The 27850-nt window shown below is 34.4% G+C and overlaps 1 protein-coding gene across 1 annotated transcript in view; it reads right to left on the bottom strand.

Moving 5' to 3' along the window:
• LOC140161232 (uncharacterized) overlaps positions 1–27850 on the bottom strand; it is a 93375-nt gene that overhangs the window by 31807 nt on the left and 33718 nt on the right. The window contains 6 exon segments of the mRNA XM_072184686.1: positions 4998–5201; positions 7123–7300; positions 8319–8464; positions 10658–11107; positions 13887–14006; positions 17181–17229. Of these exon segments, the coding sequence (XP_072040787.1) occupies positions 4998–5201; positions 7123–7300; positions 8319–8464; positions 10658–11107; positions 13887–14006; positions 17181–17229 (1147 nt within the window).

Raw genomic sequence — 27850 nt, forward strand, 5'->3', positions numbered from 1 at the left:
TCTGATCTGGGCTGTGATGATTATTTCTAAATGTCGGCTTATGCTGGCATGTCAGAATCTACATCTAATGTGTCTCGTCTCAAGTTGAAATAAAGCCAAGTTGGTTTGCAGTGGCAGATTCAAATTGGTGCATTTACGCGGTTGCGTTGCCAGCATACAAACAAATCACTCTTTGACAAATGTGTATATGCCCCGCGAGATTAGATTGGCGCACACAATTCTAATCTGCCACTGCGAAATCCAACATGGCGTTACTCTCAACTTGAGACAAGACAGACTACAGGATGTCTTCAGCTACCTTGATCAGCAGTATCGGGAAAGTAATCTGAGGAGTTTTTAGTGCATTATAAATCACTCATATTTTTAGTAGTCATCTTATTATAGTACATATATAAGACATCATACCATCTATCCATCCATGTACTCACACAGCCCCTATAATTAATCTCTACATATGTATATACAGTGAGACGTAATTCAATTAGAAATGTCTCACTGATAAACACAGATATTAAGATGTCAAAAGTACACTGTAGTTAAGCCCTTACATAAACTACATACTGATAACTTGGACATTCTTCCATCTTCTGTTCTACACGCGCTCTGCATGCTCGTCAATATTTTACAGCAGTTTTATTTTCACCAATTTTAACAAATTGAAATTAACATCAGCATAAACCCAAATGCGCTACTATCATAAAATTAATGACTTAATACCAGTTGTTACAAAGTTTTTGAATAGAAAACAACAATTTAGGGTTCTAACTTAGTAAGCAAAAAATTGAGTGCACAGGAAAAATGCAAGCTTACAATATAGTGATACAGAAGATGCCTATTGTTTTGACTGCATGCTGCGTGACGGCTAAAGGCAAATCTGATATTTAGATAGCAAATATCGCTTCTGGTGTTCATCAATAATTTGTATATATCCTTTTTAATATTTTACATGCTGGCTCAATAAGCGGTGTCTTTTTTTATAAAGTGCAATTTAGAATATTAACAGAATAAGTGCAATGTCTATGAAACATCTCTGAAATCATCCTGTATGTTGGTAACTAATTTTTTTAAGATATAAAATGGTAACGAGAGGTTACAATTCACATATGTTAAGCTTTATTTTACACTTTTTATTTGCTAGCTGGTAACTTCTTGAATGGATTAAATTAACACTTGAGTAACCATAGAGTATAAAAGCTTTGGGAATTGGAGTGGGGCTTTGGCAATAGTGGGGTATCTATGACTTGAATGGCAATTTATATGAATGCAAAGGCTTGTATCCATTTATGAAAATTAGCAAATAATATCCTATAAATCTGCTCCTCTCAGGAGTCCTATATTTCTAATTTAATAGTGGTAAAAATGTAATCAGGAATGATCACATGAGCATAAAAAACACAAAGCCTTATTATAAAACCCAGATTTTCATGCATGTGTATCAGTTTCCTGAATAACAAAATACTTTAAATACATTGATCCAATCCTAATGCCATTCTCAACATTACACTCTACCAACCCTAAGCATAACCGTAAACATAATCATTACCTCTGGGGTAGGGTAATTATTCCATACATCTTGCCAAATTTACAATTTACATACTTTGAAAAATTCTACATCTCCTAGTAACTTTGTCATTTTTCTTTAAAGCTTAATTTATACTTGATCGCTTTTGCAGAAAAACAATTCTCACACATACTCAGTATTTACTTCCACTTTCATAGCATCAAGCCAATCAATCGATAAAATTTGCTGATGCAAAAACAATGTAGCTTAATGCAAAAGCAACGAGTATTGCATCGCAAAATGCAGCAATTGCACATCGCTTTCAAAAAGCGGTGCATTGCAATCACTCAGCGATCAAGTATTAATTCAGCTTTAGCGTTGTTTCTTATTTTGCTTGTTTCAACAGTTATGTTCATCTTTATTTAGTATAGTGTACATGTATCCCTCAAAGTTGAGTATTACTATCCCTTGAACACAGTGAGGTCAACAAAAGTGCTAGTGATGCACATGAAGAAAGTTTTTAATGTTTGCAAGATTCAAAATAAATTTGATATAATTGTTGAACAGTATTAAGAATTTTACTTTAGTTATACTTGATTTTTAATTGGGTGATTAATTCCATCAAATCCTTTTGTGCCTTCCAGTAGACCCCCGGGAGTAGGCTCTACCAGCTGTTTGACAAGAGAATTAAAGTGGCGCAGCTTGTCTGGATTTAGACAATCATAATACGTTGTCACTCCCATTCATATGATGTCCAGTGTTTTAACATTTGCCTGAATAACATCAATTGTACATGAAACATTCAAATTGTCAATGTTTACAATTTTGACACTCATGAATTTCATGAGTCTTGTAATTATTTGAAGCCTTTGTTTTCTTCTTTTCATTTCACTTTAGAAATGGCTGGCTCTCTCACTTCAATTGCCTGAATTATATGCGATGCGACCAAGCAAAATCAGTTGGAACTCAGAAATATTGATTTTGAGATATAGCCAAACAAAGGCAATATTTCCTTTTGTTTCCTGTTGTTTTTGAAACTATTTAATTGCTCATATCTTTGGAACTGGTTGTTCAATTTCAATGGGGTTTTGTGCAAAATGGAGCTTTGCAATTTTCTTTTTACTATCCTATAAGAAACTGAAAATTTAATACTTCCGAGTTCCGACTGATTTTGCTTGATCGCATCACATATTATGGTTGTATTTTTATGGATAACATGGGATTGAAATCTTTATAATAGATTAACTTCATGTTAGTCATGACAAACGCTCGTGTATAATCCATCATTGTGGATTCTTTTAATTTTGATTTACATTAAATTGCAAGAATACCTAAAACCCCTAGTATACACAACATACATGTAGTGGCTCTCGAAATACAAATCCCTGTACCCATAACATAAAAAGCCTGCTCAATTGTACTGAGAGTAAGCAGTCTTTGAGTATTTCCTTCATATATGGATACATTTCAATTTGTGCAATATCCTTCTCATCATGAAAACTATTTCATAGATTGGGGGTTTAAAGCCCTAGAGTTGTAATTTTCAATTACCATGCGTTTATATTGTACATGTCACTTTATCTGCACAATTTTTGAGTGCTACTTACATCTATTTTTCAATATAAATGTTTTCAAAACTTCCTTTTCAATATGACTTCCACCAAATGATATAATCTTCTGAGAATAATATGACTAATAATATATTTTTTATTCCTGTGTGCACTCTGTTTTAGGTTATTTGTCAATGACTAATTCAATTTCTGATAGTAGTAAACACATGTAATTCAATGTTATGAATTACATGTGTATGACACAATTCTTGTAGGTAATCCAATTATACGGTGTGTATATTGCTTGTACTGACAAACACATGGAACAAACAGCTTGGCTGATTACGGCATTCCATACATTTGTAGTTTGTGCATTATGTCATATTATGGGTAATGCTTTATTTTGAGCTACATTTAAAAATAAATAAGAATATTTGTAAAATCTGCAATATTTTTCAAACACTCCGCACATTTTTCATCATACTGGAATCCAACATAAAAGAGTGCCCACTAATTGACAATCTCATCCCAACGATTTCCTCCTTTTCAAATTAAGTAAACTTTATCTTTCTCAGAAACTAGATGTAAAATATTGGAGGTAACTGCATTAAAAGAGGAGGGGTCCGATCTTTCATATCTGTTATAAAAGCTTCAATGACTGATGGAGATGGGGGGGTTCTTAGTGGATAGTTAGGGATGTGCAGCTTAGAAGTAAGTTTTCATCCGCATCCACATCCTAATCCAAATATAAAATAAATCATAAACCCCCGGGTAGAGATTAACAAAGATAAATGAACACATTCTTTTTTTCTTTATGTTGTTGAGTACACAATAAGAATTTTTTCATAGTGTCACTTTTTTCTCTAAATGTTTGACTGAAACCAAAACTGATAATAATTTCATTAACAATAAAGCCATATCATATGGACAGGACCATATCAAAACATGATGTATTTGTCTTCCAGATACAAAAGCTAATGTTCCCTTGGGAATGATATTATATTATCAATTTTTGGATTGATTCCATATATATGGTATTCTATATTTATGAGGAAAATTAGCCACAATTTTGTTTACTCATATTTTAGTTCTTCATTTTTGTTTCTCTTGAATCAACAATTTTGCTCTATTTGATACAATCATGCATGTTAATGAAATAGATAGGACCTGTGGTGTAAATGATGTTCTCTCTTGTCTAAATGCCTAATATTAGTTTACGTCTGAATTTACACAAATTTTTTGAGTCATCAGTTTCCAAAACAGAAGCAGCAAACTACTTTTATTGGTACAAAAGCAATTGTTTGTTGTTCGTGTAAATTCAGCTTAACTGTCACAAGGGGCAGCTGAACATGCTGATTTAGTATGTCAAACACACACGCACAAACGACTGGGTTAAGCTTCTAACATTGTAGTCTTAACTTCTTGTTTAAAAGATGTATTAACCAAGTTAAAAAAAAAGTAGGTGAAGTTGAGATGAGTTAAAGCTGTGAATAGAATGTGCATTTTAGTAACGTTTGTTACGTGAAATTCCTTTAAATGTGTAATTTATCAGCAAAGGATGAGAGCAAAAATGTTAACAGCATGTGTGAAATAAGCTACCACTAAAAACTAGGTGATATTAGTGGAAATGGGTAACATACTGTTTTTTAAATATTGATAGAAAAAAATGAATCAAAATATTGATACAGAGATGCCACTTATTACCACACAAAATGGCAAAATTTGGTGAAAATGCCTAAAATGCCAAAATTTGGTGAAAATGCCTAAAATGCCAAAATTTGGTGAAAATGCCTAAAATGCCAAAATTTGGTGAAAATGCCTGAAATAGCACGCAAATATTTGTGAAAAGACCTAAAACGGACTGAAAATAAAATAAAAGCACTGAACAGAATTCAGATAAGAACCTGAAAGTGGCATCTCTGTTGATAAGATGGGTTTGTACTAACACTACTTCTGAGGTAGGGTTGGAAGGCACTTCCATAGCGACGTCGCAATTTTTGCTTGTGAGGGTCAGAGGGTGCTTGAGCTGGCGGGGACTGTTCGTCTCTGGGGGCGCTTGTTGCCGTAACTGGTTCTGGTTTCAATATGGTTGGCCGAACTTTTTTCTGTTTAAAACTCTTGGGCAAGGTCCTTGGTCTGACTTTGCCCGACTAGAATGATTTCAATGGTTCCAATTGGATTCGATGAAGATCGGTAGTCAAATCATAAGACGGCATGCATTAATTGAGAAAATAAAAGAAAACACAGGCAAAACATAAAATGAAATCAAAATTAAAATGAAACAACAAAAGAACTCAAAAATGCTCAAAAGAATTTCAAATGCACAAACACAAACTCAACTATAAAGTAATATGCATGCCAATCTAAACACTTAATGAACTTGCAAATATATTCACTTGCTTGGTTGCAAATGTTTCATTTAAAACTCACAAGCAATCACAATATCATCTATCATGTCAAAGTTCTGTGTGCATTGGGAGGGCTTATTTGATAATGCACATCTAGACACTGCAATGCTCCTATATTGTATGCAACAACACAGAACTTTAAACAGGTAGATGAGATTATGTTGTCATGATTTCCACACACTGATGAAACCCATATTACTATAAACTGCCCTTAAATCTATACAATGCCTCAAACAATTCACCTAGTGCAGGATAAGCGATCATGGCAAAAACAATTTTGTACTACAATCACCGGCAGAAATATTACCCTAACGTTATCCATAGCATGTTTCTACTTTGAGTGACATGTGACGTCCGACACAACATTCCCAGTTTATCACTACCGGTGACCATACAAACACACTTGATAATGTCACCCTATGAAGTCAGTATAATATAGGGACAGTTTATAGTTATTAGTGATTCGTCAGTATGTGAAAACCTTGCTACAGGTAATTTGGTTAAAAAAGCAATTGTTAACCCCCATTGCAATTAAATGGAGCATTGGCAACCAAACAGGTGGTATATTAGAACATATAAAACTTTTAAACTGCACGTATGAAGAAGATACTTAAGTGACTTTGCTTTATATATTGTGAGGATCTTAACAACTATTTGTGTGTGCATAAGCATTTATATAAAGCATACAAAATAATTTCAAAATACCAGTCCCATGTTCCTAAGTTAGGAATGATTGCCATACAGTCCAACCTCTATTAACCGATTATGATGGGAACAACCATTGGTCGGATAAGTGAAAAACCTGGATTGGTAAATTACTTGTGCAATTTTGCATTGAATGTCCAATATATGCTATTTAGGACAACAAACAATATGGGGTATTGCATTGAAAGAGAGTACATATATTTGGGTGCTGTATACATGCAACATCAATATCCTTCTACAGTCTGTCCACTTAGTACAAACCAAATTTGTGGCATCGGGGGTCGATACTTTGCGTCACACGCGAGTGCGACGCGACACGTAAAGAGCCAAGAAGCATTGCACTGAAATATTTATTCTCATACCTCCAGTTTGCGAGGTCTATTTACTTTGTACTTCTATGTGGACAGACTATAAATGCTTCTTTTCATGAAATTATCACAGTTTCAAAACATTAAAAACATCAGCACACTTCCAGATAACAGAGAGATTCAGATAAAATAGGTGCGGATAAGAGAGGTTGGACTCTGGGCATTTAGTGTAGAAAATTTACGTGAAAAAACTAATAAATATAACACAATTTCAGAATTTGTGCAGCAGTTTATTTTTAATGTGGAACATTTTGCTATGCAATACCAGCTATATTGTGCCCTGGTTGGATGCATATACATACATTTATTCATATCAAGTTATCAATTAACATCAATGCATGAAGTTAACTTGCCTATATACAGTTATACATTCTACAGGTCGATTTGCCTTATTGGATCATTATTATTATGGTATATAACATGAATTATGATATCTATCATGCTTAAGGTAAAAGAAAGGTCTACATCTGAGAATTTGCGAAAACTTTTCATCATCAATCAAGGTGCAAGAAACCAGCATATCATATAACAAAACAAAAATAAAGAGCACAAAACTACCTTGTATCACATCAAATTATTTCAACACTTACAGAATTCTTGACTTGTTGATCATTGTTATTCTGTTCTCCATCGGAGGCATACCCCAAAGGTTCATCTGTCATGATTTTCTCTAGCTCCTGGCGATCTTCCTCTTCTTTTTTGGGTGGCGGTGGCTCAATACCGTGCTCAAAATCCCATTGCTGTTGGAGCTCTTTTTCTCTTCTCTCCCTGTGTTAAATAGTGAAGCAAAAAAAACCACCTTAGCAGTTTATAGTGCACTACAATGTATATATATACTTATGACAAACGTAGTTGTCTGCACACTTTACAGAATCCATCAAAATACACAATTTACAATGTAGTTTAAGTCATTGCCCCTCTGCCCCTACCTGTTCTTTCTAAATTACATATCAAATCTCAGACAATTCTGTGAATTGTTTCAAAGTAGCTAAATTTATGTTTCAACCTGTAACATATTGAACTTATCCCTTTGAAAAAGCCACATATTAGACCATATATTTGAAAGAATTATTGCAGTGTCAAAATTACATTTTTTACATCTTATTGCTCTAAGGATTTCAAAAATGTAACTTTAGAGATCAGTTGGTCTATGTTCCACATCAATCACAATCAAATCTATTTCAACAGGCTTTATTCATCTTTTCTGTCACGCATCTCCTAAAAATCCTTCTGGAATTCATCATCACTAGGTTGTCCAACATGCTCATTGGGTAATTTTGGTTAACTGTTTGAGAACTCAGGGAGCTGATCCTGGCTGTGATGGTTTATTGTGGTATGTATAGGATTCGGAGGCAATTCCCTGATTGTTGATAAATGGTCTATATGGTATAATCTTAGGCCACAGAGCTAATTCTGGTGAAGTGTGCTGAGGCTTGTGGATAGCGCACCATTTCCTGTGCACAGCGCACCATAAACCAACCTTCTCATTTTGTATATTCTTGACTCTTGAGCTTTCAGTTGGCCTCCAGAAAATTTTCAACTGTCTGGGAACTTGATGACAAGTGCTGGAAATTTTCTGTGAAATAACTGAAATAGGCCTATGTGCGCATAGCGGACATCATGAGGCCTGGCTTTCAGTAAGTTGGAAAAAAACTCATCCACCACCAACTTGAGGTCAAATTGTGAACTATAATTTGTTGAAGGGAGGTTGTGGAACGAAGTCACTGAAAACGAGGCCATTTTGGCTCATAGTGTGCATTTATTCTTTCCTATCCCATGCACTTACTTTTCTTCTACGATTTCCTTGAACGTCTTGCTCTTCCGTCGTATTCTTGTGCCAGATTCTATTTCCTGCACTTCTTCCTGCAAAGCTTTCCTGGAGCGTTCTGAGGATGTTGCTCTCATCCTTCTGCTCTTCCAAGAACTTAAACTCTGTGTGGTAAAGAAACAAAACCAAAGTAAAAAATTACTGTACAATGTCCAATCCAGGTCATCTATGGGTGTCTCACCCCAGTTGTCATGGACTAGCCCACATCAGTTTGTAATACAATAAAAAGTCACAAATTACAATTGTATAGTGTTGTATAATGTTATTCCAGGTCACAGATGTGTGTCTCAGCCCAGTGTTGCCATTTACTAACCCAAATCCAAAAGCTGCCTCTCCACAGACCATAGACCCTAAGACTAGTGAGTCAGTGAGTGCATCACCTATTGGCGAATCTGCAATTAACTCAAATTACACCAAATACATGCATTCTTTTTAAAAACATTCAGAGGTTTTTAGTTGTTGAATTTTCCTCCTCGTCTGGTTACAATTGTAGCGTTGAGGAGTATTCAAGCAGAAGCAGAAGAATCATGACACAAATTTAGACTTGTAAAAAAGAAATAGTACTATAAAATGATCTCATCAAGGATTTTTACCTAAGGAGGGCGAATTGATGTTTTTTTAAAGTGGGAGAAAACAACAGGGTGAGGTTGATAACCATAATCAATAGAAATTAAACCAGAAAATTCAATCAAATTGATAATTGTTTATGAATCTTTCAATCAAAATGTTATTATTTATTTGTTTACCAGAATGACCTTTACACTGGCATATTTGGGTTTGGATTAGATCAGTAAGATTTGAATCCAAATATATTGCAATCTAAAGTTCAAGCGGGTACATGCACACTAAAAAGTACAACTATTTTCATATTTTTCCAACATACAATTATCAAACGGAGCCCAATATATATGGTAAAACTTATGTTGGCAACACTGGTATCACATGGTAGCCTATGTAATAGAGCCAATACAAACCCTCCCTAAGCATGTCCTGATTTACACCACTTAAATGGTCTATGGTAAATGCAATAATGTTACATCATACAGCTGCCCTGTGTACAAGATATAGGCTACAGATCCCTTCTAAGAATGTGGTAAAATATACTTCGTTTTGGGTACATAAAAACACCCATACATTACATGCTGCAATCCCCAATTTAGGGATGTAACTATTGATAAATTAACAAAAAAGTTACGAAGTTCTATTTCACATTTCACAAAATATGATATGGGAATTTCCCCTGGAGCCCACTTGTGCCTGATACACACACACACTGAGATGGGAAATATTGTTAGCCGTGCTTTGCTTACTTTTTTGCTTAATAAAAATTGCTTAATTTTTATTAAGTTTTAGACCCAGGTAAGCTATGATAAAATAATAACAAGTGTACATGTACAACCTACTGATGCTATTATTTTGAGCCTGGTTATTCAATATTAAACCACTAACAAATAAAAAGAATGTTTCGAACAGTGAACATTAATATGAACATTCAAATTAAACATTTATGCCGGCATTTATACATCTATTTTAAGCTTGAAGCACTTTCCCAATAAATCAAAGCTGGCAGCTATAGAGTTTTCCTATTTAATCCATTTTGTCAACATTTGATGAGACTACATTTCTTGAATAAGATTTAATGTTGACACATAGTTTTATTTCTTTACAAAGCATCATAAGTAGATTACTTATGTGCTGACTATTGTTCCACTGCTGCCCACAGGAAATACCTGTATTTCAAATCACTTATCAACAAGACATTTAAAAATCTGACATTTAAACTGGTTTCAATCACTATTATGCAAATTTTAGGCATATTTATTACATAACAATAGTTTGGAGGTTATTATATTTATATGCATACTACAGGAAGGAATTTCGGCACAAATTGACTTCCAATAGAGAATCCTAAAATGCATGTATTAATAGCATATTTAAGAATATCAAATGCTAAAGTTGATGTTAAGATGTTCAATATTGTTCATATAGATAGAACAAACATATTATCGAAGGATTGAAATGTAAATTTATTCACAAAATTGGCCCAGAAGAATTAGAAATGTGGAAAAAAATATCAAAGCTTTATCAATTTATTAATTATAAAAAAACATGAAAACAGCCAGATTGGCCTAAGCTAAATATTCTAAATGGGAACACATGATGACACCCAGCATTTCATATTCCATATAATTGAATGTTCCAAACATAAACCTGACAACTGTACAAAAAAATTGCACTTCAACAGCAAATATAACTTATAAGGAAAACCTCTGCAATAAAGGTAAAAAGGTACATACCGACATCCAGACTTCTGATTCCTCTCCATCATCATCATCTCCAGGACCCAGCATTTTTTCTGGGACACTCTGGCTCCGCATATGCGGTTTTAAGGCAGGTGCATGCATTCGCCTCTCCATTCTGCTACGTCTTTTTACTCCTGTCGTTAAAACACTTTCTTCGGTGTTGATATACTGGGATTCAACTGTCAATGTTTCAACAGAAGATGTTTCCAATTGAATGTTAGTTTCTTGTATTTCCACAGCTTGTACAGTAACTTCTACTTCTTGGTGTGTGTCTATAGATAGATTTCTCTTCCACTCAGGTTCCTTGTATGTTTTTGGAGCGATATTGCTGAAATCGATTGTGCCGTCTGGGCCAAACACCTCATCGCAAGCACCAAAACTAAATCTGTTGTTGTTTGTGGGGTCACCACTGTCCATAGAAGACACTCCACTACTGGAGGTGTCCTGTGAAGGAAAGAGAAAGAGATGTGTGATTTTGTGATATACTGGACAGGATCTGGTGAATTGTAAAATTGAGACAAAGACACTGTATCCTCGTTCAGACAAAGCTTTGTTTTACCAAAGTTCTGTACCAATAGAATAGCTGCAACTACATTTCAGGTGCTTCAAATAATGCTGTGTGCTTGCCTGGTTTTATGAATTTTATCATTAACCTAGATTTTTGGCACCAACAAGGAAAGTAAACAACAACAAAAAAATTATGGAAAAATACAAACCTGTACATCAGTATGATAAATTATGCAAACAAATTTCTGTTGTTTTTAATGCAAAAGTAACAAAAACAATCAATCAATCCATGCCCTGGTAAAATGATTCCAATGGATGATATGGCTAGACTCTATAGCCATACAGGATTTCTATTATTTCCTACACATGTCATACTCAATAGTTCACCTTATGTCTCATCTCTCTACATCAATTATACAATGACAGGCCACTGAGGACAATTTAAGTCAATAATTCTACCAGAGTTCAAGTCACAAACTTATTTGTTTATGTCATGATTTTCACAGGAAGTTTATATTTACATATTTATCAAGTATCTTCCTAATTATGTGGTAATATGTCAATTTAGTTAATGATAAGCAGCCCTGGAATAATCTTAATTTCCTGCACAGAATTTCTCAGAAAGATGGCACAATTTCACATAATTTCTTATGCAATTCTTTGTTTGGGGAAGCAAAAATCTCCTCTAAATGTCAAAATCTCTCAGGACAAAGCTTCCTGGATTCACAACTTTTTTTAAAAGTTTGAATACTCATAATATTATTTTCCAACTGTTTTTATTTATTTTTAAGCAACTAGAAATATATTGTCACAGAAATGTTGTCTCATCAGGAAAGCAACTATTTTCAAATCATTTTGGCAACAAAATATAGTTTAATTTTTCACAATTTAATGCTTTAATTTGTCATTACTCTTATAATGCAAAGCCACAAACAATGATGAGTTTGCCAATGACAAAGTGCACATCTGTTTTTTCATTTTTATGAGCTCAAAAGTCAAATTATAACCAGCAAAAGTTCAAAATGACAATCTTTCTACCATAGATTGATTGTGCTGTATCATCACCACATGCCGCACCAGCTGGGCATATCCTACAGATATATGGGTTTTTATCAGCCATATGCCTATCATTTCATAAACTGCCTTTGATAAAAGTGCTAGGGGATTACTAAAAATGTTCCAGGTGTGGATACAAAAATTATAACAAAGAAGAATTTGTTAATTACATTTTTAAGACTTTCAAAAATACTGCAGCTCATCATATTGACTTAAATTACAAAGACAAAACAAATAGCAGTATTGTACTAAACAAAAATAAAGAGAGCAGAGAATTATTGTACAATGTGTACATCAACTGGATTGTGTAGATTCTTTTGTTTGTTTGTTGCATTTTGGTTTGTTTTTGACTTTTTGTTCCCTCCTTTTAAGTACTGTTCAATCACATGTCATAGGAAGGTTTGCAAGCAAAAAAATTTAGCATCTGGTCCAAATGTATACAAATAATGCAAACATTATTACATGATACAATGTTTCATTTGTATTGTATTATCCTACCAATGTTTCGCAATAGAGTCATTAGTTCATTCAACCACGACTCTGCACTTCAAGAACCAAAACATGCAAGTTATCATGCACTACTTCTAGTGTAGCAACTGCACAAATCAAAACAAATCTTTGACATTTGAAAGGAATCCAACTTTCAATTCAGATCCTGTTGTTTGCAGAGACACAGAGACTTGGCTATATATCCCATGCTAATTTGTACGGTCTGATGCCCACATTAAATGTAACTTACGGCTGATTCATATATTTGAAGTGTAACAATCAATCAACTGTATTTAATTTGCACATGTACATTTGTACATATCTAGGTATACTGTCACTTTATATTGCAAATAAGTCCAACCATATTAGCTGCATCATGTTTAATTGTTAAAAGACAACACATATTTTGTATTCAACAACTAATTAACACAATTGTTAACTTTTATTCTCAAGCAAATATCGTACATATTGAACATATTTTAACTGCTCGTGCTTGTTTTGTTAAAATTTTCCCTTTAGAAATACCAATTTGTTCAGCATGGAACTCCCATCTTACCAACTAGTACTCCTTGAAGTATATCAATGAGAAGTATTTCATCTACAATATTATGTAGAAGATGAGACTATCATAACACATAGATCAAGTCTGGCTCTGTTTTCATAAAGATAACACAGTGTGTTGCCAATATGTGATGAAGCTGTCTCCGTGGAAATATAGTAAGTTGCGTCTCTTAGTTTGCGATTGTGGGGCACTCATCACCCATAGATAATTTCAATAAAGCCCCGTGCTTGAAGGAACATTCATAGATTTGTTGTGGATGTACAATACACTTGGGTCCTGAATGATGGGACCAAGCTCAAGGAAATGCTCAAGTCAAGCTACAAGTCTGTATGTATACTGGATTCTACAGACAAAAAGAAAATAAGAATTGGAGATATGGAAAAAGAAGGCCCATATTGCATATTTCACAATTGCCTTTATGGCAAGAAAATGCATACTAAAATGGGGTATTTCCATTTTCTTTTGAGACAATTTCATGATTCTGGTGACCAATTTAGTGACCCAAATTACAGCTGTGAGGCTACATCAGGTCATAGACTCTTACCAGCACTGGATGTGAGCATAGACTGTAGAGGCTACATGTATATCAGGTCATTCATAGACTCTTACCTTTAAGGATGATGCTCCATCAAAGAGAAGTGTGGTAAATACATCAAGATTAAGGTGTGGACCCACAAATGATTCAGATTTCCTTGCTTTCTTGCCCAACCAGTACAGTGTTATACAAACCTGCAAATGGAACAGACAAGTTATTAGATGATTGTATAGACATGAACTGCCAGGAAGAGAAACCAGAACTTGTAACCTCAAGCTTCAAGTAATTCTACATACATACATGTACCATGATATACATGCACAGGGTGTATCAAAATGATTGGTACCCATCAATGTCCAGTGATTTAATATGGAAGCTATGGACAAGATTACCATCTTCAAAATGCAACATAGGATCCCTAAAATGGATTGACTAATGTCATAACCAGTCAAAAACTATAAATTATAGTCATTTCAAGACCCTATGATGCATTGTGAAGAAGCAGTTTATTCAATAACCATCAAAACTGATGGGTACCAATCATTTTGATACAGCTTGTATACCAGCTCAACTTAAGAAGTATTTGAAGACTTGTGGAAGAAGCTTACATAAATTTCTGGAATGAAAATGAAATTACACTTTTTGGATGGAAGTATTTTCATACTTGAGTAACTACAATCAAAATTGGAATTACAAGTGTAGATGTCTAGAAGAGAACCAAAAATCTCAAAAACTGCACTTAGAAATTATAGAATCTACAATGGTAAAAGTGGCTGATAGTTTATTTTAACAATTGACAGAAAAGTCACCGACCCATCCCAGTAAGTGTTTACTCTGTCTTGAAATTATTAAAGTGTGCCAAATAAAGCACTTTTCCTCAAATTGGCCCAATTTTGGCTGAACAATTTCTGACTGACTAATTGTAATTCAGAAAATTGCAAATTCTGGTGCAGCGTGAGCAAATCTAATTTCACTGGTCCAAATCGCAACATATGGGCTCTGCGTAAGCACTGATTCCCAATATGCACCACAAACACTAAACAAAGCAAGAAAACAAAAGGGACATGCTAAAATATGCTACCAGTATTATATCACTGGTAATATAGGATAATGTAATAGATGTTTAGGACAAATTTTCTTCATGGTTAAACAATTATCTCAATTGATATTTTCCCTGGGCAATAAGTAACCCATCCTCTAATTGACTTGTGATGACACACAAATCCAACATTGTTGCCCAGGTCATTCTATCCAGCATGGAAGCTGGTATTAGTTTGACATTGGCTTTAAAAAAATCATGACAAACAGGATTTTATATCACCTTCTACAGTTTGTGATATGTAACATGGTCTAAAACATCGCTCTTTTAGTTATTAATGAATTTCGTTATTGATTACAACAGGGTGAATACAACTTAGAGTTCTGTTTTAGGAAGAGAATTGCTTTTTATGATAGTTTGTATTTGAGTTTGTTTACATCTAAGGAAATTTACAAATAGGAAGAAGGAAGACAGAATTTGTCCAACATCCTGGAGTTAGCCATTCCCTAATTGGAATAATTCCACAACAAGCATGAGGTAAACAAAAGCAGATGGCAAATGCTATATTGTATATTTGCTTACCCTTAGTTTCAAATTAAAGCAGAAGTGTTATTATATGTACATGTACATAATATTACTGCTTTTAGTGAACATTTCTTTCACACACTTTTTCAAGAACTTAGCTGGCACTGGCAGTACACCAAAACATATCCATCATATTATATTTCATATCATGAGCCTACATTTCCATTTCCTATCTTCTATTTTAAATTTGACATAATGCAAGCTCTCACATCTTCAAACACGCCGATGCAGGAGAGGAGATGCTCAGAGACAGGTGTGGAATAGGTGGAACTCTGTCTGTGTACATGTAAATATAATATACTCTTACCAGTGATCATATCATATTATCATATTTTCTTGATACTAAAATTACTATATTCTTCAGTCAAATATGCAAATTCTTATCATATTCAACCTCACAGACTAATTATCTCTCTTGAGACAAACCCCAAATCCTCTCGTTGACATCCTCAAATTTTATCACTTCCATTAGACAACCATTTTCTAGGCGCTACAATTATTACCATTTACCAATATCAAGATGAGCTTTCGCTTGTAGACAAAGCAGTCACTCACTACATAAATATTGAATTGTCTCAGACCAATTTACTTGATCTCCTTATCAATATCTATTACCAGTAATTTATGTTAGCATGAGCAAACAGCTCAGTACCAATGATACTAGTACTATATACCTCCGCTATTATCATAATTATTTCTTTGAAAGTATGCAAATAAAATTAATCACTTATTTCACACACCCAATTGAGTATGTTTGTTTTAATTTAATGCTTCCTACTTGGTGTATGCTGCAGCAAATATTAAATTTGTGAAGAAAAATGTCAAGCAGAAAATAATTTCAAGAGTTGAAACATATTCTGGTTTATTTAACTTACCCTTGGTCTATAAATAAAGCAATAAAGTGCAAGCATCAATTGTCTCATGTGCATATAAATGCAGCCAAAATTAATGGTACCGGTATTTTATTCTTCTCTGATCCATTTATTAGTAAATTATAATTAAATATTTGCTCCTATTTGCAATGAACCAGCAGCATAGAAATAAATTACAGAAAATAAATAATTTATAGTAATATTAATTACTTCAGAGAAATTATATGGATTAAATTAGGAGTGGGCTCTTTGTAGTTTCAAGTGAAGCTTAGGAAAAACAAAATCTCAGTATTCTTGCCACAAATCTTGCTACATGTAGATTTATTTAATTTTCTTTATAAATTTGAGGCAATTTTTATTTTCATGCCCAATTTTATATCTTGGTTTTCTTATATCTTGGATTTTCTGTAATTTCTTTTTCCATAAAGCCTAGTCACAAGTACAAACAACACAAAAACAGAACACTTGCTGTATAATAATCTTGCCCAAATTTTGCTAATTTATTTGATTTTCTTTATAAATTTGCTCATAAAAGGGTCATTTTCATTTTCATACTCATTTCCATAGAGTTTCAATTTATCTTGGTTTTCTTTTAGATCTTGGATTTTCCAGTATTCATTTTTTTCCATAAAGAATAGTTGCAATTGCAAACTACACACAAACAGATCACTTAGTGTATGAATTTTCTCATTCTGATGTACAGGAACTGAAAACTTATTTATAACAACCCTTGAAGGCAATACTGATGATTTCACTACGCATTTTGCATTTGAAAAGGCCAATTCAAGTTGTAATTTTAAGGAGCTTGGGGCTATAGGTTTATTCTGTACAAAGCTTAAAACCAGGATATTAGAAACCGACATTGTACTTACGTTTTTAAGTCGTCTTTCTTCTTCTTTCTTCCTCTCAGCAATGGTAAAACTGTAAATTATAAAGAACAAAACACAAATAACAAGATTAGGTTATAAGTAAAACTTAAGAAGTACAAACCCAGGTGTAAACCATAGGTTTTAATTTTCTTTCAAAAAATCTTGCCAAGTCACTAAGCAAGCAAATTATGCTTCATGTGGGCTGTGTGTGTACTTCTTCAAACAAACCACTGGCAATATGGAGCAAATGAAATGTTAAGGATCTTGTTTATTATCTTTTCAATAGATTAAAGAGATATTGTCAGATTTCCAAGAAATAGGTGTCAAATTCTTCAAAATCTTTGCAAGCTAATTTGTTAAAATGACAATAAAAGAAAACTAAGAATGTTTTGTCCATCCATATAATTATAATTAGAAATAAAAACAAACAAATGTTCTTTGTAGATATAGATACTCAATATTTTCTTTTATTAGTCAAGATCAGTGACAGCACTTTTTCTCGGGGAGCAATGAGGGAAGAAAGTGAAATCTGTGAGGAAAAAGTAATAAAATTTGTCTAACATTTGTCACTTTTGCTCAAAATATATCAATTGGTATTTTCAATGATTTTTTGTTCTGACTGGGGTGGGGGAATGTCCCCCTGATGCTGCCACAGATGAACATAGCATGACCTACTGAAAGCAACACAAATGTATTTAAAAATGACATTAATATCAAATCTGAAATACATGACACAAGAAATTTACAAAGTTTGTAAGATTATATCATTTGAACTTTTCTTTCATCATGTATTTCACTTGCATGTTTCGTTTTATTATTTATTTTAATAAATCAGGAGTAAATAAGGTGGGTGGGGCACCTCAAGAAAGGGGAATCAGTTGGGGATTTTTGGTTTACAAGTTTGTTGGTACTTTTTTATGAACTGAAGCAAGGTCTATTCTATTATTTTAAATCTACATTAAATTGTCCCTATTAATTTGAAACATCAATGAATTTGGCTGCTTGCACTTTTTATTTCACACATGAATGTGTGATGATAAAGAACAAAGGGTATGGGTGGAATCAGACAGGAATGGATGTTGGGCAAATTTATTTTAACAAGTTCAAGATATGAAGCCATAACAAGCATGCAGTCTGTTGTATTTTTATCTTGTTCAGGCAGTATTAATCCTAAATGTATAACATTTAAAGCAAAACTGATCTCATCAATGTTGAAATCAAAATTTTAGTTTTCAAATGTGTATATGTGACACGATCTGCTCCATGGGGGCCAAAGGAGGCATTTTTGAAAATTGAGTTACTATAATTATTACATTGTAGTAACATTAGGCTATCATTTACTGAAAACACCAAAGGTCTAGCATACTTGGTTCTAAAGTTGTAAGGTTTCGTGATGTCTATTTTATGTATTTTATTGTTTTTTACTCCCATATTTTTGCCCGTATCTCAGTTTCAAATTTGCCACCTTTGGCCCCCATGGACCAGATCGTGTCACATATTGAAATGCTGATGAAATTTCTTACTGTATCAATTTTTAGTATGTTTTAAATCTTCAATTGTTTTATAATTTGGGAAATATGTTTATTTAATTCAAATACTAAATGATGAATTTTCTTGTAAATTCTATTGTGTCTTTAGTCTTAAACTGTGTAAATTATTTAGTTTCAAAAACATGTCTTTTATGTTGTATTTTGGCAAGTATAATGGAAATCTGAAATCTGAAATCTCTTTCTTGAAAAATTTCCCAGGTTTTGTTTTTGTTTTTTGCTTGCAAATTCTGAATTCTTAATTTTATATTTGATAAAAGTACTTTGTATTTAAATTTGATGCGCTGTGTTGGTTATGTATTTTATAACTGTAAATATGGGTTAGTTTCCGCATTTTAAGTTCATGATTGTGTACATGCTTACCGGTATATATTTATGTATCCTATGTATTTAAATATTTTGTTTCATTATTTTAATGTATTTTGATGTATATATTTTAATGTGACACCTGGGCCTCATGGAAGAACAGAGGATACCTTAAAACATCCACTGAATGAGTAACCCAGGCAAAAGAAGAAATAAAACAAAACAAAACAAAACAAAACAAAACAAATCATTCATATTTGAACAAAGATTTGTTTTTGATTGAAGATTAAATGTAGTAATTTAGCAATTATGATAGACATCCATTTCATTCTGCTCTTTCCCATCAAATATTAATTGTACAAATTCATGAGCTGAAATCCATAAACATAAAAAGTGAGTGCACTTTACATTGAATTTCCAAAATATGTTTTGTGTACACAAATAATAGGTTCATATTAATTCCAGTGAATTATTCTTGCCTTACGCATCAGTAAACAATGTCAATAATGCGCAATTAGTTCAAAGGCTGGGCCTGGGATTCCTCTTCAATAGGCTATTCCACTTAAAATAGTTACACCCATTATCCCTGCCAATCTGCAATTTCAATTGTCTAGTTGCACCTTTAATTCAAACCAGTTCAGTTTTATGATCAATTCTAAGAGAATTGTTGAACTTCGTAAATCCAGTTGAATTTTGCATAATTTGGCCTAATTGAGACCATTTTAATACAAAATCTTCCATATCTTTTCCACTTTCAATGGATGAAAATGCCTAAATATGGTTGGAATTACAAAATCTGCCTCAGTAGGGGTATGTATTTCGAATGGAATAGCCTAATGGTGTTGCTAATGACATCCCTGAGTTTATGCTACATAGTCTGCAATTCTGTTTGGCAAGTTTAATAATTGGATACCATGGAACTACATGTGGTATTCATTCACCACCCTTCGGAGTGACACGACTTGTAAACTTACACACACCTAAAATGTACCTCAATCAAACTTGTACACTTCATGTACATGTATATTGATTCAAATATTTACTTTTTCTGCAACTGTCTGTCACACTTGAGAAAAAGTGTTTCAACTAGTAACTACCAATTTTACTGACGCGAGTATAGTCCCACCTTCGAGAAAAGTCGCGCCCCAATTTTTTGAAAAATTCCAGAAATTGTAAAAAAAAAACACACATTAGATTTGTAACCATTTTGAAATCGTTAAATTAGGCTATGACAGGAACACAAGTTATTAACTTTGCATTATATTAAAAATACAAAAACCTTTTTTTTTTCCTTTCCCTTTAAACATACATTACCTCTTCCACAGGTAATACACTCCTACAATGTACACAGTGCAGGCCATCACATGCATGATCGTGCATTGGGTGTGTGACTGACTTCATTTACGCAAATGTGTGGCTTATCACTCGAGAATCCTTGATGCCCCTTTTTCTTTCCCTCAAAACAATTTATATTATTCCAGTCGCGTCTTGCTTGTTAGACTCGCATAAGCCTAGACACGCTGGACGCTGAAAGACCACACAACAAATGGCACGATTAAAAAACGCTTGACAAGCAGAGCTTGATAATTAAAAATTAAGATTTAAAATGATTAATTGGATTGATCATGACATTCATCCAAAACGGTCGTGTCATACACCTTCCCCAATCAAACACATTTCTCTTGCAATTTGCATATCATCTTCTACATATGTACTCTTCCCTAGAAAAAATCATTATAAGACCAAATCTAAACACCATGGAATTCACCATATCACGTCCAATCTCACATTGGGTGCCCCATTCCTTTTTTAAAGGAATTTTTATTTTAAATCAATCTTAGCAATTAGCTGTAGGTCCAGGGACACTCTCATTTTCTTTTTTAATTCAAGTATATTACCACCCTCTAATTTTGGAAGAATAAATTTCATCTAGAAAAGTGGTGGGACTATACTCGAGTCAGTACGGTACACGTAGCCAATTTTTAAATTTTTAAAATCACAGAATGTGACCCAATCTGGAGAATTACATTCTGAATACCTTCGAAGAGACTTCCAAGCAAACCCATACATGTGCAAATTTTATTGGACACTCATACCCTATAAACATGATAGGGCCCTATAATTCTTGCTAGTCTACATTGTACGAGTTAAAGACACACCAGAGCGTTGTGTTTACCATGTTCATTGGATGTGTGAAATGGATCTGGTAACTTAACCCTTCTCAAAACACGCTGAAATGTTCTATTTTTACACCCACCCTATTAGTATTACATGCCATAAACTCTATCTTTCACAGCACCAGTACACAATATCACACTTTGCTCAATTTTGTACTGAACCGTTTTGCCATTTGTTGGTCTTCACTGCCCCAGAATATTTTCTTGTAATGATCGCTCATTTTAAATCACAATAATTTCTGTTGATGGTGACCAATTAAAAAATTCCATCATTGCTAATCGGTTATCATCATTGTGTAAATGGACTTTGTCCAATTTGTCTATATCTTTTGTAAACCTTAATTATCTATTTAATTCCACTGTTGTACTAACTAGTGAATTCTTTTACCCATAGCTTTAATGCTTGAAAATAAATTGTGAAATCTAGGTGATTAGGTTACCATATCCACATCAAGGAATATAAATAAAACAAAAAATAATGAAGTATAATATTTATACTTAAAAGACAAATTTACTTGTATACTTTTAACGTTTTGTTTGTATTCTGGGAGTATTCAATATTTATGAATGTGAATAAATATTGTAAACTGATAGTTGTGTTTTGCAAGATAAAAACAACTTGCATTCTCATTAATCATCCCCTTTTTCCAGTCGGGACAGAGACATTCTGCATACTAGTATTCAGGCGCGTATCCAGGGGAGGGGCGAAGGGGGCGCTCGCCCCCCGGGTAAAAAAAAGGAGAGGGAGAGAAAGGAAGGGGGAAAGAGGGGAAGAGAAGAGAGGGAGGAGGAGAGAGGGAGGGGAGGAGGAGAGGAGAGAAAGAGGAGGGAAGTAGGATCGATCTTGAGCATACTATGTTACCGCATTTTTCAGCATAATAGGCCTACTGCATGTGCTTTTAAAGCAATAGAAGCAAAACACTATTATTTTGCGTACTGCAGGCACGGATTAGGGGGCGGCGGGCCCTGATCCCCTTCCTCCCCTGGTGACCCCCCCCCCCCAAGGAGAAGAGAAAAGAAAGGAAAAGGAGAGAAAGAGAAGAGAAAAGATTAAATTGCATGTAGGCCCATGCATGCTTTAATTGCGAATCTTAGGCCTTTAAAGTGTCAGTGTAATATTCGGGCCTTTTTGTTTTAAAAAGCAATGATATAGGGCCTATAATGTAAAAAGTATATGCACCAAATGACTTCAATTGGACCGTCATTTTGCAAAATTTCCAAACTTCTGACGGGGAACATCACCCTGCATTTATGCATAATAGGCCTATAAACAACTGCCCCTTTTTGCTTCTGTATTTCATGCCCAGCACTTGATGTTTAAACCAATAATTTATACAATAACAATGAAAATAGTGGCTTCAATAATGGCCTGCCTGTCATTTTGAAAAAAAATTTCGGCTTTTTCAAACTAAAATTTTACACAATAATAGTGACAAAACGGTCCGCCAAATGGTCTTCATTTTCCAAAAGTTTCTCACTTCAAAATCCCCCCAGACTCCTCCCCCCGCCGCGTCGCGCAAGCGTGACGATGGCCAAATATATTTTGCCCCCCCTTCTGACTGCTCTAGATCCGCCACTGCTAAATAGGCCCCCTAATGTACCCTTTTCAAACTAAAATTGCACTCAGTAATAGGCCCAGTGTCAAAATCACCCACCAAATAAGCCTTCATTTTTCAAAAGTTATAAAGCAATAATTTATAGGTCTACAATATAATAACATTGAAAACTTGTCCATGAATGGCTTCAATTGGGCTGTCATTTCACAAATTTTCGGCTTTTTCAAACTAAACATTTACACATTAATAGTGCCAAAATGGTTCACCAAATGGCTTCAAGTAGATCTTCATTTGGCAAAAGTCTCTCACTTCTGAGGGGGGCACATCCCCCTCAGACACCACCCTCGTCGCACAAGTGCTCTGGGATGGCAGCTCAGCGCCATATTGTATGCCAAAAAAATAAAAATTGCGCCCCCCGGTCTAAGAATTCCTGGATACGCGCCTGGTATTACACTATAAATTCCCGGTATAAATTATAGGCCTACATGTAGGCTATAATTATTATGTACATGTATCACTCCATAACTTTTAAAAACATGTTGGTCTACATGTATATTCTGACTTGGCGAGTTCTATATCGTAACTACCTGTATGAGAATAACAAGAAGCTTCATCTGCTGTACATTTTGTAAACAGAGCAATTTGTGAAAGGGCAAAGTTCCATCCACACCCTGGGGCAGAGAGATCCTACATTAAACACACTCAATATAGAGTTACTGCAGTTACAGCTTGCACTTGAACCATTGGTCTTATGCTTCAACATAATGTGAGAACTACATGGGAGATCCCAACACAAAATGTATAGGGCCTACAACTTCTATGAAAATATTTCTGTTCTTCAAACATTTAAAACAACAAATTGTCAATTTTCTGTTGTTTTCAGGGCCAAGTTTCTTGCATGGATGGTTAATTTTGCTTGATTAATTTTAGAACTATTTGACCTTTTCCCTGGCTTTTTCCCAGAATAATTTTCGGAAACTGGGTCTACTAACTCTACTTTCATTTTCATATACATGTAGTATATGCATTGATAGGTAGGTCTAGGGTGCAAGAAAAATAAACCGTAACAGTAGGTTTCTGTAATAAAACCTATTTACCCATGAGGGCTGATCAGAGTACAAGTTAACACTAATAACAGGCATCTAAAGTCAACAAATTTTCAAAACAGGTTATATGTTTTCAAATTCAAACCTGAGACTAATATACCTAGGTATACTAGTCTCAGTTCAAACTAAATGGTTCTAATGTTTGTTTGTCATCATTTCATCAGTGACATGATATCACAGTAAGCAGTATATCATACTTTTACTGACTTTCCAGACTTATGAACTGTAATACCAGTACTAACCTAGGCATACAAAAATCATCAGTGCAGTGGCACTCTGAGGTTAAAGCCTGCTTCTGTGAATGCCCACTGGTCTATTTGCATTAGATGCATTCCCTGGTTATCTCTTGATACACACCCATACTTCAACCAGGCAATGCATTCCAATAAGTTACAATCACCGGAAATTGTTGCAACATACACATTCACACTTGAATAATTGAAATCAAAATGCCTACATGATAATAATAATAATGGTTTTAAGAAGTTCTTTCCTGTATTTTAATTTTTAATATCTTCACAGACTAAAATAATACAAGCCTACGTGTACTAGGCATACTTACTTGTGATTGTATTCCCAACAAAACACAGAAAACTAATGAAATGTCTTGAGTGTATTGAGTACTTATTATTCCGGTTTATGTAGGAACTTATTTGCAATGCAACACAAATCATTGAAGTGCTTTCAAATATGCTAGTGCTAGTCCAGTTGACTACATGGTCGGCAAGTGATCCCAAAGATGATGATGATGATGATGATGATGATGATGATGTTGATGATGATGATGATGATGATGTTGTTGTTTATAGGTCTATATTATGACATCAGTTTTAACTGATGCAGCAGAATACTCCTGTTGATCTTCTATCAAAAATCAATTCAATACAATCAGGCCAAGTTTATCAAATTGATATAATTGATATAAATGTTGCCAGTAAGACCAAGAGAAGACCATCTGATCAAATTATAAACCTACCAGCAAGCAGTAACCTTAGTCCCTCTCATAACAAATTAGCACCATCGCAGCAATTGATGTCATCCTTTCTGTGGGTCATTTGTCACAGTCTATGGTCACATACTGATACAGGTAACTGGGCTATTATAATTCAGTGTCAACATGACTTATGACCCTACTGCTGGTATGCCACTATCATCATGATCATGGGTCACGCTTCTCTAATGGTTGCAATCTCCGTAAAGCCCAATTTGCTTAACTTTACAGAATCATTTTATCTATAAAACAAACATAGATTCTGACATTTTGCTTCATGACATTTGAATTTTACACTGGCAAGTACTTTGAGTGTGTAATCATGGGTAACACTAACAGACTTATATTATAATATCAGTGACTGATTATGTAACATTAGCGAGTAGTGATCCAAATCATTAGGCCTCAGAAAGGTTTTGAATGTGTTATTTCATTTTGTATGATTGGTATAGCAGTTGAATCATACTACATGTAATAAATGTAAAAATAAGGCAGTTTTACTTCATAGTTGAAGAAAGATGAAAGCACTATTCTTTATTCATTATTTGTGATCATTGGTCAGGTCATTTTTAGAAGACAACACCCGCCTCTCTGCTGATATTCTTCAACGAACACCCTCAAACAAACAACAAGCAAATACACACCAAAACCTTATATGTCTATAGCTACTGATACATTCCATACTGTGGGAATTTGTTTTCATTTTGAAAGACAACAATAGCGCTCAAAGGGCAAGTAACAGAAAGAATCCACACTTCATTGAGCTGGCACGAGGGGAAAAGAGGTCATCTGATCAATGTAAACAGAAATTTGAACGTTTCTGTGATAAAAAACAACCCAAAGTACAACCCGAACAATTTCAAATTATTAATTATCATTTGCCTGTGATGATTTCTTTTCCCAAAACAATGATGTTGTAGTAATTTTAAGAAAGAAATGTCATTGTTTGAGTTAATACCAGATTAAAAACTGGTTTATTGGCTTTTTTCTTTTCTCCAAAATCTTTTCAGCAGGGTGAATGAAGGTAATTGATATGCTTGTGAGCATGATGGATGGGTTTTCCTAGTCCAGGGTACGTGCTCAATGGCCCGCATAAATACAAAGTAATTTTAGATCAAAAGGTATGACTCAATGGCAAAGTAACTGCAACAACTTTATGCATACTTGGCAAAGGTACAAATCTGAATATAATAATAAATTACTAGTTTAAAACTTAGAGAAAAGAAATTAGGTAAGAACATGAACAAGTATGTAACTATTGAAAGGAAAACGAGCAAGGTACACCAACTTGATGTGGGGAAACAAGTAAAATACAGACTAGACAATATGCAGGGGGGGGGGGGGCAAAACCAGCAAATGTAGGCATAGGAAGTAAGCAAAGTTCGATAGCCAAAAATTACCAGTTCCAAGGCTCACAAAAGTGCTAAACCTGCAAAAACAACAAGGATCAATGGTAATACAAAACTGCACTAGAACATGTGATGAAAATCACTGTGCATATAAACAGACACGCTAAACCAAACATCCAGAGTAGGCACAAAATAAGCAAAGTTCGATGGCCAAAATTGCCAATTCCGGAGCCCACAAAAGTGTCAGGAAAACAGTACACTGGAAGTGATGAAAATCACTGTGTACATAGCAGTCAAAAACTAAACGGACAAAAAACAACCGACGTTTCGAGCAGATAAACTGCTCTTCTTCAGGGACAGACAATAAAATATAAAAGCAAACAACAAAAACTACATGCTGTAATTTAAAAACAAATTCAAGTCAAAAACTGAAGGCAAGTTCAAATAGAACTCAGTAGCAAACAAGATAAGCTCAGAGCAAAATAAGCATGTCTTACTTCAATGAAGCACAGTTTACTACAGTGAGAAACTGGAAAGCATTATGTAAATAAGCACGACCACAGGACAATAGGGTATTGTCCTAATTGACAGGAAGTAGATGTCAAGAGGGGTCGTAGTCAATAGAAGAGGAAGAGAATGAATAGAGGGAGATAAGTGGGCCAATGTCACTCAAATTTAAAAGAGAAGAGTCATGCATATTACAAAACAATTATTTTAAATACATATAATGTTAAAAAAGAGAAAAAAATACAGCAAAAATTGCTGAATAAAACACAAGTTGAGGAAAGTCTCAAATATTAGAGTGTAGTATGCATACAGAAAGAGGGGGTGGGGGGGGGGTAGAAAAAAGTAACTGCAGTTCATGTGGATAGGCCTGCAGTGAAGTGGTAAAGCCAAAAATCACTAAAACCAAAGCACAGTAAAATACCGTTACAAATTAGCATGAAATATGCTAGAATAGGTAGTGATACAAGGTCTACTAAAAGATGGAAAAACATAGGCAAGCAAGGAGGCCTACAGTGAGAATGCCAAATGTGAATTGACACATCAAGCATGTACAATACATGTAGAGCCAGTAGTAAATGAACAAGGCGGTTCTCGAACCACGAGTCTCGCCTGCTTTCGCAACCGCCTGCTTTTGTGATTACTTTTGGTCGAGGTAAATGAATTTGGCGGTTATCGGCTAGGCACGATTATCTGGCTGATGGTGACTGTGCCCACCAAGTTTCATGCCCATGCAACAGTTTTTACTAATTTGACCCCTGGTGACCCTGAAATGACCTTCCAAAACGTTGGCTCTAAATGTTGACTGTATCCACTAAGTTTCATACCCACACGACAGTTTTTACTAATTTGACCTCAGATGACCCCTGGTGGCCTCGAAATGATCTTCCAAAAATTTGGCTTTAAATGTTGACTGTACCCACCAAGTTTCATGTCCATCGACAGTTTTTACTAATTTGACCTCAGATGACCCCTGGTGACCTCGAAATGACCTTCCAAAAATTTGGCTTTAAATGTTGACTGTACCCACCAAGTTTCATGCACATCCGATAGTTGTTACTAATTTGACCTCAGATGACCCCTGGTGACCCCGAAATGACCTTCCAAAAATTTGGCTCTAAATGTTGACTGTAGTCA

This window comes from Amphiura filiformis, chromosome 9, assembly GCF_039555335.1.
Source record: "Amphiura filiformis chromosome 9, Afil_fr2py, whole genome shotgun sequence".
Taxonomy (NCBI): domain Eukaryota; kingdom Metazoa; phylum Echinodermata; class Ophiuroidea; order Amphilepidida; family Amphiuridae; genus Amphiura; species Amphiura filiformis.